The following is a 12,836-nucleotide window of genomic DNA, read 5'->3' as shown; positions in this document are numbered from 1 at the left end:
GGCATCCCTGGTGAGTTCACCTGGGCTAATCTCGGCTGGAAGGAGTACTCCTAGGAGTTTTTGTGATTAACTCCCCTCTTCCCAGAAAAAAAATTTATACACAGCCCCATAATGTAAAGCTTATCTGTTCCACCTGAAGTGGACCCAGAGTGAAGTCCTTGGGATGTATGTGGAAAGCGACCGTGTTGTTTACAGGAAGAAGAAATCAACACAAAGGGCAGGATAGAATCATTGTGTAATGCCTATCCTGCACCCGCTCCACAACCCAGGGAAACCCACTTTGGCCATGTACAAAAGGTCTCTCCCTACGGTGGATGGCCCTTGGAGGTTCCAGGTCTTATGCTTAAGTCAAGATAAGGACTCCTTGTTCAACAAGACTTGTCAGAACAGTAGCCCCACATGGTTTTCTAGAGTCCAGAGGACCCCACCCCTACCATCAAGGACCGTCCTGTGGCATCCCAAGCAATCCACATGGCACTGAGCTCAGACCACTACCAGCGAAACTACCCCCAGCCTCTACCCTCCCCACTGCCTTCCAGGGGCCCTCCCCAGTAATATAGAGGAAGCAAAGGCGAGAGGGTGGCCAGAGGCTTTGGCAGAGTGACATTTATTTGCCAGGTTCAGCAGGTACACAGCCCACCGACCTTCATACACCAGAGCAGACCCACAGGCATGCAGGGAGAAGGGCAGGACTACCCCCGAGTGCCAAGCGAGGGCTGGGACCAGTGTGGCTGCCTGCCCAGGCTCTAGTAGGGTCTGACAAAGGGCACCTGCCAGGAGCCTCCATTAGGAAACTGGGGAGCTTTATTCACTCCCTCATTCCAGCAAAAGCAACTCAGCATGGCCCAGAGACACCTGGGCCTCTCTTTAAGCCTTGATAGAAGGGGAAGTGGGTCATAGACATAGAGAGTGTTCCTGTCTATTTCACTGTTGAATTGAGAGAGCAGAAAATCTGGCCCCGTGAAGGGCAAACCCCCAAATCAGACTAGAGGACACTGCCAGGCAGCAGGCCCCCTGCCTGGGATGGAGAGGACTGTGGACTGAGCCTAAGGGAGCCCATCTGGGAAGAGCCAGCGGCAGCTGTCCTTGTTCAGCCCAGGGTAAGGACCCAGCTAGGCTGGTACACTAGGTCCTGGGTCTGCACTCCACCCTCCCAGATCTCATGGCCACATCCTAACTGCTCCTCCTTCCCCTTGCAGGCTCCTGAAGCACAGGACCCAGGAGGTCAGGAAACAGCGCAAGGGTCTTAGGAGAGACATCCCAGGGACAGAGGTGGGAGCTTCTACCCCCAACTCATTCTCTTTCACTCCTGAGGACCCCCATGGCTACCAAGCAGCGCCCCCAGCCATGTGACCCATCTTGTCTTAAAGCATTCTGCCCGAGATTACAGCATTCTCTATATCAGCCTGTTTCCACTCCTAGAGCAGCCCACACACCACAGGCACATACCTTCATGTGCAGGAGCCTAAGACCGCTGACAGGGCCTCGCTGGAGGACCAGCTCTCAGGGCAAGGCCACCCAATTTAGGGCCTGGGAGAGGATGGGACCTTCAGGGCCTGCCTGGGTAGGGGGGAACTGTGAGGCAGAAAGGGGAGGGGGGCAGGGGAGCAGGGACCTCCTGAGTATCCCTAGAGCAGCATCCCACAAGAAACAGAAACTGATGAAGCTAGCAAAAGACAGAAAAAGCCACAAGGAATCCATGCAGGGGCTAGGGCTGGTCCCGCCTCTGGCCTGCCCATCACTCACGCACATACACACAGGAGATGAGACTGGTCTCCTGTGGCCCCCAGACATGCCCCATGCTGGGAGGCAGGGGCGGGGGGGAGCGAGGGCATCATGCCAGTGACTCTATGTACAGTGAGAAGCCCCTCATCCACTCTCCCACCCTCCTGCCCATCCCCCGCCCCCCACAGCCTGCCCCCTCAGCTGGTCTCCACCCTCCGAGACTCCTGGGCACAGCCAGCAGCCTCTTCCCCTTTACTAGAGGGTGGAGCCTGGCCTGTGGCGCCCCCTGGGGCTGTGCTGTCCGGCTGGGTCAAAGCCGGCTCAGGGGTGGCAACAGCCTTGGCAGCCGGTGTGGCACTACTTTGGGTGGTGGGCACGGTGCTCTCTTCCATGCCTGGTGTGGCTCTCCCATCAGTGGCTGGAGTAACACTTCTGTCAGTGGCTGGGGTGACACTCCCATCGGTGGCTGGGGTGATGCTCCCATCAGTGGCTGGGGTGACGCTCCCATCAGTGGCTGGGGTGGTACTGCCATCTGTGGCTGGGGTGGCACTACGGTCGGCGGGGGCCACATTCTCACTCTTTGTAGCATCACCCGCTGTGGCTGGGGTGGCACTGCCCCCAAGGGCTGAGGCAGCTGCACTTGCAGCCATGGCCCCGCCTGCAGCCCCAGGGGTGGCAGTGTCTGTGCCTGGAGCAGACTGGGCTGCAGCCGTGCCAGACTGCTCTGGGGCCCTGAGCCGTTTCATGAGGGTGGTCACTCGGACAGCTTTCTGAAAGAAGGACAGTGGAGAGAGGCTCAGAGTGAGGCTTATGGAAACTGGATCTGTTTCTTCACAAAGGCCAAACCCAGACCGTTCCATGAGGCTCTGGCTGCCTCTGACCACCCCAGGGCCAGGGACCCAGCTGCTCAGCACACCTGCCTAAAGGTCATAACAGTGACTACAGCTACACCTGATGGTTTAAGAAAAGCCTGTGTATGTCTGCAGGGGTGTGATGCAGGCAAGAAACTGGTGCCAGAAGGAGCACTGGGGATCAAGCCAGGAAAGAGAGCCATCCAACCCTTACCTTCCACTTAGCTCTGGCAAAGTTCTTTTCAATCTGGGCACAGACACCATCCTTAATGTTCTTATCAGAAGCAGCATTGCCAGAAATCCTGGAAAGGGTACAAGTGTGTCTAGATCTGAGGGCATACGGCCTTCATGGAGACTGTGCCCTTTCCTTATAAGATCCTAGGCAGACCCTCTGAGCTGGCCTGAGCTCTGGGTACCCCCCTGAAACCCAACTCAAGGCCTCAAGGATGGAGGCTGCTAGGTGTGAGGAAGACAGAGGACAAGGAACTCCTGGCCTCTCCTCCCATCCTTCCTGCCTGCCCCCCTGCTCCCTGCTCACCACTCATGGGAGATGGCCTCTTCTGCAGTGATCCGCTGGTCTTGCTCCACCTCCATCAGCCTTGTGACCAGGTCTTTGGCTGGGAGAAAGCCAGGGAGAGTCTAGGCATGGGCACCCCTCTCATAGTCTAGAGGTGATGAATGGGCTCGGGGATGGGATCAGAGTCCAGCAGAGAAGGTTGACAGCAGTCCCCCACACCAGCCCTTTACTCTGCTCTCATGCTGGGTACCTCCTCACCTGCCTGTGAAATGTCATCCCAGTATGGAGAGTCAAACTCATAATCACCAGCCAGGATTTTGCGGAAGAGATTCTTGTCGTGGTTCTCATAGTCATCTTCCTCTACCTCCTCATAGAAAGGTGGATTCCCTGAAAGCCTGCGTGGGGGCCCACACTCAGGGTCATTCAGGAAGGCCATGGATGCAGACCCTCATCCCACCTCACTGCCAGCCTGTTTGCCCACTGATCCACTCACAGGATGTACATGATGACTCCAATGGCCCAGCAGTCCACAGGGCGTCCATACCGCTGCCGGCCTACCACCTCTGGGGCTGCAAACAGGATCCATCTGCTGGTCAGTATCAGCCCTGGCCTGGCCTTGTACACCCACACCCATTTGCTGGGATGGGGACTTCCTCCTCCACTACCCTGAGCCAGTCCTTGAAGGCTGTGTCCCACCCTGCCCTGCCCCACTCCCTGCTTGCCCAGGTATTCGGGGGTCCCACAGGGCTCCTTGATGAGGCCATTCTCTAGCTTAGCCAGGTGAAAGTCGCTGATGACGATCTTTGAGTTCTTCAGTCGGTTGTAGTAAACCAGGTTCTCCAGCTGCTCCAGCCAGGAATGGCATGCGGGTGGGCAGATGAAGACACCATGAAACCCTCAGAGGCTGGACCATGGCCCCAAAGTGCTGCCCACCCCAGCCCCAGGCCAGCTGCCAACTGACCCTTCAGCCTGGTTGCCGGCCTCACCTTGAGGTTCCTGTGCACGATCTTGAGTGAGTGCAGGTAGGCCACCGCCTCCAGGACCTGCCGCACCACGTTGCTCGTGTCTCGCTCCGAGTAGTAGCCCTGGTCCAGGATCCAGTCAAACACCTCCCTCCCCGTGGCCCTGAGGGACACCAGCCCCTGAGCCTGGCGTGGGCAGGATCGGGGGTGGGGCAGGAGTATGTGGGCAGGCTACCGACACCAGGCAGCTGGCTGGGCAAGGCACACGGGCCTGAGACCCCAAGGGTCCAGAAGTGGGGCTTGCCCTGGCTGCAGAGGGCAGAGCAGGTATAGACCTGGGAGGACTAAGGACTCCTGGAACCCCAGACCCACACTCACAGCTCCAGGAAGATAAAGTACTCCTTGCGAGTCACAAACACATCCACCAATTGCAGGATGTTCGGATGCTTCACCCTGGCGGCAGAGAGAAGAGCCAAGCCCTAGAGCTGGGAGAAGCCCCTCAGAGAGGCTTTGGTGGCCACTGTGGGCCACAGCACACTCACTGGCCAGAGGCTGGTACTGCTTGTGGTCACTGGCCCTCAAAGCCCTGCCCTGCTTCCTCCCCTCCCCGTCGCCACCCCAGGGCCTCACACTCACATCTTGAGGATGCCTATCTCGTTCTTTGCTGCCTTCCGCACCTTGCGGCCATCCCGCTTCTGGAACTTCTTGCAGGTGTGCAGCTTGCCTGTCGTCTTGTCCTTGGCCCGGAAGATCTCACAGAACTCCTCACTGCAGCCAGCAGGCACTCCACTCAGCCCTGGCCTCAGCATGGGCTGTACTCCACTCCCCTTTTCCCAGCCCTGGCCCGCCCACCCTGGCCCAACAGACCCGGCACTCACGTCTTGATGACCTGTCCCAAATCATATCTGTCAGTCACCTCCGATGGCTGGTTATAGTTCTTCTTGTCGCCCAGAGTCACACACCCAAACGGCATTGCCGGGCTCTGAGCTGCAGACAGGATGGGGTCTGGTTCAGCAGTCCCACTCCCCACTTCTCTGCACAATGTAGAGGTTGTCTTTGGGAAACCCCAGCCTGGCTCAGATCAAGCCAGAGGCCGAGTCTACACCAGGAAGGGCTAGAGGGTGGTCAGACTGGGATCCAAGCCCTGCCTTTTTGGCCATACTTCTAGCCGTTTAGCTTGGCTGCCCAAGCTACAACAGCCCCTGCTTATGAAAAATATATTAAGCTGACATATCCTAGACTCATTCTGCATTATGTATAATCAAAAAGAGATTTATCAAATGATTGATTTAAATTTCAGTGATTTCACAGATGAAGGGGGTTGTAGCTACCCACCTGTCAGAGTCATCTCCACAAATCTAAAGATGCCAGGCACTGGCAAAGATGCGAAGAACATGAGCACTGCTGGTGGAGGGCAAGTTTCTCGTTTGCAAAACAGTTTGGTGAAGCTACTGAAGTCGAACATTCCCTAATAACCAGCAATTGCACAGCTGAATATACGTCCTACAGAAACATATACATTAGTGCAGCAGGACATACACTCATACAAGAGTGCTCATGGCTGCAATATTCCGAATTGCCCCAAACTGGAAACAGCCCACATACCGATGTATTGTGGGAGAGTCACACAATGGAATATTATTACACAACAATGGAAATGAGGGGAATGAGGGAACTACAGCTCTACCCAACCACATGGTCAATCTCACCAATACAAGTGTTGAGTGGAAAAAACCACAATACATAGAATGTGAATCTATTGATACAGAGTTCAAAACAGGCATCACTAAGCTATACTGTTTAAGGATACAGACATACTGGTCAAGCTATAACTCTAGGAAGTAAACAGCATGAGACCTCCTAAGAGAAACAAAAGAGGTTGTGATTGGGGGGGATTCTGGAGGACCTATTTCTGAATCTGAGTAGTGGTTTCACAGGTCTGAGCTTTATAATAATTTGGATAAATGTACGTACATGTATTGGGTTCATTCCTAGATTTCTGTTATATTTCACAATAAAAAATGTGAGTAAAAATTATGGCCCTACATACTGCCAAATACTTGATCGCTATCAAAAAGAATAAAATAGATCAAAATGTGCTGCAGTAAGACAGTGTGAGAAAAAGCAGGGGACAGAACAGTGGGTAAAGGGTGCTACACTGGGGTAAATTTTTTAAACTTTATGTATCTGTGTACATGCAAAGTCCTTTCTGGAAGAAAATAAGAGTCCCTTTGGGGGAAAGAATTGGGTGTCAGAGGGGCAGATTTATTCTGTTGCTGTTCAGTTGCTCAGTCGTGTCCGACTCTTTGCAACTCCATGGACTGCAGCATGCCAGGCTTTCCTGTGCTTCACTGTCTCTCTCAAACATCATCCATTGAGTCGATGATGTCTACTGTTCATTCATTTTCTGTTAGAATTTGTACTGTGGTTGTTTTTACTGATTTAATAAATACTGCATTCAGGCACAGTGCTTGGGGTATTCCTCAGAGGGAGAACCCCCATCTGGGTAGAGAAGTGAGGAAAGGCTTTGAGGAAAAAGCAGCATTAAGGCCGGGCCTTAGAGGGAAAGGATTTGCCAAGAGGTGTGCAGGGGTAACGCTCTGGAAAAGCAAGACAAGCCTGCGTTGTGCCTCACTGCCAGGGCCCACAGGAGACCTGGCCATTGGGCCCAGGAGAGAGGCCTCTGGCCACGGGTGGCTACTCCAGGCAGAAGGAGGAGCACAGCTGACTGCACTAGGTTCCAGGCACTCTGGCACCTGGAGCGTGGCACCCCACGGATCTGCCACCCTGCCAGCCCAATCCTCACCTGGGATGCAGGGTGGACTGGTGCCCGCACCCGCAGGAAAAGGCCTTCGCAGCCCTTGCTCAGAGGTAAACCTCAGGAGGAGAACTGATGAGCGAGTCCAGACCTTCCCAGATCTGACTCAAAGTTGGCCTCCTTAATGCCCGGTTGGTGTGACACTGGGGTGATAACACGCTTCACACAAAAGGCTGCATTCAAACTGCTCTGCTTCTGACTGTGCACGGTCTCTCACCAGCCTGATTAGCACTTGCTGTGCAAAGCGCCTGGCCTGGAGCCTTGAATACCTAGGTGCCCTGCCTGAAGTGATTCACAGCCACAGGGTATGGAGGAGAGAGGACACTCCCACCCGAGGAAGAAGCTTGCTCAGAGGGACTCTGCCAGCCGGGGTCAAAGGCCAGGACCCACATAAGCCCCTTGGCCGGCCCTGGCTGGTGCTTGCTTCCTCCCAGGAGGAGGTTTCCTGCTTCCCAGGGCACCCAGTCCTGCAAATTCTCCCTCAAATTTGCCCTCTGCATTAGGGAACAAATTCCACCATTCCCTCACCCAGGTTCTTTGGGCTCAGGACACAGAAACGCATTTTTCATCAGCATGATTCAAGCCAGGGCTTAAGCCATCTTGTGAAGTACTGCAGAGGCAAACAAGAGAAGCTTTGAAGATTGTCCCCGACTGCGTATCTTTGCCACTGTGGTCACAGCCTGGCTCCTGCATCTGCCGGGAAGGAGCATGTGGCTGGAATCCCACTCTCACAGCTGAGAGCAGAGGCGAGGCCACCCACCACTGCCGGCCACCCATCTCTAAGGCCTAACAATCCGAGAGAGGGGGCTTGCGTCAGTTGCCCCGATGGCTCTGGTGTGCAGCGATTCCCTTTCCAGACTGCAATCCAAGGGCCCTTTACTGGGTGGGAGGGTGATACCTCAACCTGCAGGTCCCCTCGGAGGGCTGGAAGGGACCTATGGCTCAGCTCTGCTGCTCTGCTTACACCATTCCCTCTGGCAGGAATGCCCTTCCCCCCAAGCCTCCCATCAGTATCCTATTTGTCACGGCAGAGTTATTTATAACATTCAAAAAATCAGCAACTACCTAAACAACCAACAACAGGTGACTCGCCAGCTCAACCGTGTCCACACAGTGGAGGAAGTGTGGGCACTGTCAGGGGCACTACCCATCCTGGCCTCCCTGTGGAGCAGCCTCCACGTGAGCTGGGTGCCAAGACCAAGGCTAAATCTCTTCTTTCCTTGTGATTCCCGACGTTCTAAGGTTATTTGTGCCACAGATCGTTGGCGACCATCCTGAGGTTCCAGGTTCAACATGGCCCTTTGCTGAGATAACTTCCACCACCTCCACCTCCCCCTAACCCCACGCCAATAGCTCCCTGCCCAGCCATGCAGTGTGGGAGGTTTCGTATATGCCTGTCCCTGATCTTGGCCCTGCTTCTGGTCGTGCGTATGCACTCAGACCTGCAGGGACCCAGGGCCAGTCTTGGGGGTCTGTCTCCACCGTGGGGACCTCTGCTCAGTCACATCAACCTGGAGCCATGTCCTGAAGCCTCATGGAGGACACCTGCCTCCCCGCTCCCATGGCTGCCCTGATCTCAGCCAGTCACTACCTCCCTTCACCCATCTAACTGCACTCATTCGCCTCCACCCGCAACCTGGCCCCAGGGCGAAGAGAGGAGAAAGAGGGCCCCTGCTTCCGATTAGCATCTTGGTCCCTTCCACCCCCACCCACTCTCCCATCTGCTACCCACTGCTGCTGCCTAGGAGGCTGCCGGTGTGTGTATCAAGCCCCAGGCACCTGCTTGCAACAAGGGCAGCCCTGGCCCCAAAGCTGAGAGGAGCAGCTGAGACATCGTCAAGAACAGTAGAAGGCCAGGCAGAAGGCCTGGACAGCCCAGAGTCAACATCCAACAGCACAGAGCTCCCTCCCAGTGACATGGGACCCTGGCTGGACCTCAAGTTCACAGTGGAACAAGGGAGGGCACAGAAGTCCCATTGCAGCCATTTCCCTAGAGACATGCTGCCTTCCATTCTCTGCGGAGAAACTGACTGGCGTGCACAGGGGGTGGTCCCAAGGGAGCTTGGGGGAAGCGCAGAGCCTGGGGAGCCTCTGAGGGGCCTGAGGACCAAGCATTCCCTAGCTACTCAGGTCTGGACCCCTCGGGCAACGCTGATGGAGCCTCAGCCTATGGGTGCCTTGGTAATAAAGGGTCCCAAGCGGCCCTATTGCAGCCTAAGGAAAGTCTGGCCCAGGGGAAGCCTGAATGGGACAGAGGCCCCTCCAGAGGTCCAGGGGTCCCACAGAGTCCTGGCCCCTCCTCCACTGGGGTCAGCCTGGTTCCGGCCCCACCTTTCATACCCATAAACAGGAGTTTCCTGCCACCCTCGTCCTCTGCCATGTGGGGTTCCAGATCTTGCAGTAAATCTAGGGAGGCCAGGAGGGGCCCAGGAGGCCTCCAGCAGCCTCCCAACAACTGTGGGCAACACCTCCCGATTTAGTGGCAGCTGTGAACACCAGCCTGCAGGCACCCTCTCCCCTTCCCTGCTGTCTACTTTCAGGGACCAGAGCTGGGTTTCCTGTTGTAATCGACTTGCCTTGGTCCGAGCTCTGCCTAGCATGAGGCAGAGATTTCATCCACAGGATGGGTAGAAATAGAGACCTCGCTCTCAGGTCTGTGTCAGGAGGCAGAGTCAAGTTTCTCGTCTACCATCCAGCTGCTTTAGGTAACTGGGCAGGGGCCTGCCCTGGCTGGGCCTTGGTCACTAGTTCCGGCTGCTGACTATCTCCCATCTAATGAGAGCGCATGCGGGGTTGCGGGGAATGCTCTCCAGTCTTGGGGTGGGCATACAATCCAGTGCTGTCTCCAGAAAGTTAAGCCTTCAAACATGCAGGCTAAGCCAAGAGCCAACTGACCCCTTCCAGGCACCCGGGTTCCAAGCTTTGAGCCCCTGAAAGAAAACCCACTGGGGGCCCTGCTGTCCTTTGAGTGGAGGAGCGGAAATGCAGAGAAGGCCTTGGGAGTAAAGGGTTGCTATGGTGATGGAAGTTTTTAAAAGGGGGGAGGGGTAAGGAGAGGTGTTATTCAAACCCCTTCTCCAAGAATTCCCTGAGACTTTTGTCCTGATTCCTTCCCTATGTGTTCTGTGACCCAGGTCTTCATCAGGAAAGAACTGGGAGACTTTAGGAAAGAGGGGCAGGGCCACAGAGAGACAAAGGCACAACCTGCGGTGGAAGCGGGGGTAAAGAATTCATATATAGTAAAAAGGATGCAGGCACAAGGACACAGGAGAAAAGGTGGGCTGGGGGTTTTGAAGGGGCCTATGGATGTCCAGCAGAGCCCTAAGGTCTCCATGACCATGTGCTCTGCACACCTGGGCCAGGAGCTGCCCCTGATGCCTAGACCTTTGAGACTGACCCCTCCTGTATCCCCCTAGACTCTGAACTTAGTGTGGGAAGAGGCCATCTGTTGTGGTCCCCTCGGTCACAACAGTTTCTCAGCCCCTCTCCCTGTCACCAAGGCAGCTTAGGTAAGGCAGGTCCAACATGTCGAAGGCACAGGCATGGGGGATGGAAATGAAGCTTGGAGACCTGGCTGCTTCCCTTTGCAGCCCCTCCTGTCAGCTGACCCAGCTCTGCCCAGACGCACCAGCCACCCCCACCCCCATCTGCTCTTCCCTAGAGGCCTTGGGTCCCCAGGGCCTCTCTGGCAGCTCAGCCTCATTCCCTGCCACAGCTGCCCCCCTCCCCAACAGTGGATTTTGCCTGAAGGCCAGAAACAGCACCCCGAGCAGTCTAGAAACAGGATAACAACTGCACAGCATCCTCCCCACCTCACCGACTCTGCCTCAGTTTCCCTGGATAGAGATCACTGACTCTGTAGCCTTCTCCCAGGGCAAGGACTGCCCACCTGCCAGGACAAGGATGGGAGAGGAGGGCCAGCAGCTGATATGGGAAGAGGTAGCTGATACGGGAGGAGGATCCCTACCAAATGCTGTAAACGAAAAGGAGAGAGACCTCTGCTCCAGCCCAGGGCCCAGCCTGACACAGAGGGGAGCGGAGACACCAATTTCTCAGTTGAGGAAAATCGGGCCCAGCAGGTGCCTAAAGCTGACAGGAATTGACTGGGGATGGGGGACAGGGAGGACACCAGGTCCCTGCAGGTGGTCCTTGGGGGGCTCAAAGCCACCCTTGGAGGAGGGTGGTTGGCCAGTAGCTGGACTGCTGCAGACTGAGCTTTTGGTGATGGACAGAGAGCCCTGCTTCCTCGGAGGGAACCTGGTGAAGCAGGCTCTGCCTAGGGGGTGCAGACAAAAGCAGTTTGACACAGCTATGGGGGGCTGGGAGAGCCTAGGGTCTCTGCCAGATGCTACAGGCAGGGGAAGGCAGTCTCACTCTCTCATTGTTCACCCTGCCAGCCGGGGGCCCTGCTCCCCAACCGTGCTGCCACCCTGACCCCCTTCCCCAGTGCTGCTGACTCGCCCCCGCTGGCACAGCAACACACATGCGGGAGGCACACGTGTGAGCACCAAGCCCCGCACCTCCCGGCAGAAACATGTGCGTCCCCCACCCCCACCGCGCAGCGCTGGGTCCGTACCCTGGACCCCAGGGGAGGCCCCCGAGTTAAGGCTTGGAAGCTGGATCTCGCCTAGGGGGCTGCTGGTCCCCAGGGTCTTGAGCCTCCTCCCCCACCCCGCGGCAGCCCCGCCCAGCCCCCTTCAGGTTGTCGCCCATAAAGAACTCTCGTTGTCATGGAAATTAGTGACTGCTTAGCTGGAGGGGGGGGAGGGTCCGGGGGCAGTTGGGAGGGGCTGGAGGCGGCTCTGGGAGTCCAGAGGGACAGCTGAGCCCTCGCCCCTAACCCCCTGGGGCAGCTCAATGTTGGAAGGTTACTGTTTTCACAATTAGGAGCCCAGCGAGACGAGGGGTGGGATGGGGGACAAGGAGGGGAGATTGACCTGGACTTGAGTCTCAGAGGCTTCCTTTGGGACCCCCGAGCCGTCTGAGGTGATGGGGAACTTCAGCCCAACCCCGCACGCCCAGCCCTGGATCTGCAGAGCCCGCGTACTCTGCCCGCGCCAGGACCCCAAGCCCTTGCAGCGCCCCCGCGCACTCGGCTACCCAAACCTCGAGCCAGAGACCCAATCCCTTAAGACCTCGCAACGTGCGTTCCGGGGGCCCACCCCCTCCCGGCTCACCCCGCACCTGCAGCGCTGGTCGGTCACAGGGAGGATGCGATCGCGGGTTCAGTGGGGGCGCCGAGGGCTACGGGGGCGGCGGGCAGAATCCGCTCCGGGCACGCGGGGCAGACGCGGCGCCAGCTGCAGCCACTTCGGCTCGCGAACCTCCAGCATCTCCCGCCGCTCGCCGGCACCGGATTCGCACCCCGGGCCGAGGGCGGGCTGGGGGCGGGGCCTCCCTCCGCCGGCTCCGCCCCGACCCTGGAGGAGCCTGAGCCCGGAATCCCACTCGAAGAAGGGCTGATGAGGGGTGGCAGCAGAGACGGTGAGCACTGGCCTGCGCGGCCCGGGCCAGGCTCTCGAAGGTTCCCTTAGGCACTCGGACTGACCGGGCGACAGGGACTGGAGGTACCTTATGATGTTCATTGTAGAGGGTGCGGCAGAGCAGAAGGTGTGAGGAGAAAGCCTGAGTCCTGGAACTGTACAGGAGTGTCTTGGCAGGTAGTGGTCTCTAGGGTACTGGCACTCTTTCCAGCCCCCAAACTGAGTGAAAGTCACTCAGTCGTGTCCGCCTCTTTGCGACTCCATGGACTATAGAATCCATGGAATTCTCCAGGCCAAAATACTGGAGTGGGTAGCCATTCCCTTCTCCAAGGGATCTTCCCAACTCAAGGATGGAACCCAAGTCTCCTGAATTGCAGGCAGATTACCACCTGAACCCACCAGCTCCCAAAACCTGACCCAAAGAGCAGAACCCACTAAAAAGAACCAACTGGGCAGTCGCTAGGGCAAGCTTCACTATAG

General features: G+C 56.8%; 1 protein-coding gene across 2 annotated transcripts; it reads right to left on the bottom strand.

Annotated features, from left to right (window-relative positions):
- Positions 1–1,922: 1,922 nt before the first annotated feature.
- On the bottom strand, positions 1,923–5,095 carry CAMKV (CaM kinase like vesicle associated). 2 transcript variants are annotated; one of them, XM_070359722.1, is made up of 11 exons: positions 4,934–5,095; positions 4,692–4,823; positions 4,434–4,508; positions 4,080–4,218; positions 3,816–3,936; positions 3,587–3,662; positions 3,352–3,488; positions 3,115–3,193; positions 2,791–2,878; positions 2,388–2,495; positions 1,923–2,297 (listed from the first exon to the last, which is right to left on the bottom strand). In XM_070359722.1, the coding sequence occupies exons 1-11, from the start codon at positions 5,026–5,028 to the stop codon at positions 1,923–1,925; spliced, it is 1,425 nt and encodes a 474-aa protein (XP_070215823.1). In that variant the 5' UTR covers positions 5,029–5,095. The 2 variants fall into 2 exon arrangements, with proteins under 2 accessions (XP_070215823.1, XP_005892165.2); XM_005892103.2 differs by having other exon boundaries at positions 1,923–2,495.
- Between the last annotated feature and the right edge of the window lie 7,741 nt (positions 5,096–12,836).

The sequence above is a fragment of the Bos mutus genome, chromosome 22, assembly GCF_027580195.1.
Source record: "Bos mutus isolate GX-2022 chromosome 22, NWIPB_WYAK_1.1, whole genome shotgun sequence".
In the NCBI taxonomy this organism is placed as follows: Eukaryota; Metazoa; Chordata; class Mammalia; order Artiodactyla; family Bovidae; genus Bos; species Bos mutus.
This window is presented reverse-complemented; position numbering and strand designations above follow the sequence as displayed.

Excerpts from the sequence above, each read along its gene's own strand:
- CAMKV (XM_005892103.2), bottom strand. The coding sequence starts at position 5,028 with ATGCCGTTTGGGTGTGTGACTCTGGGCGACAAGAAGAACTATAACCAG. Across the intron at positions 4,219-4,433 it reads TACTTTATCTTCCTGGAGCT|GGCCACGGGGAGGGAGGTGT; the intron begins GTGAGTGTGGGT and ends GGTGTCCCTCAG. Across the intron at positions 3,194-3,351 it reads GGATGACATTTCACAGGCAG|CCAAAGACCTGGTCACAAGG; the intron begins GTGAGGAGGTAC and ends GCTTTCTCCCAG.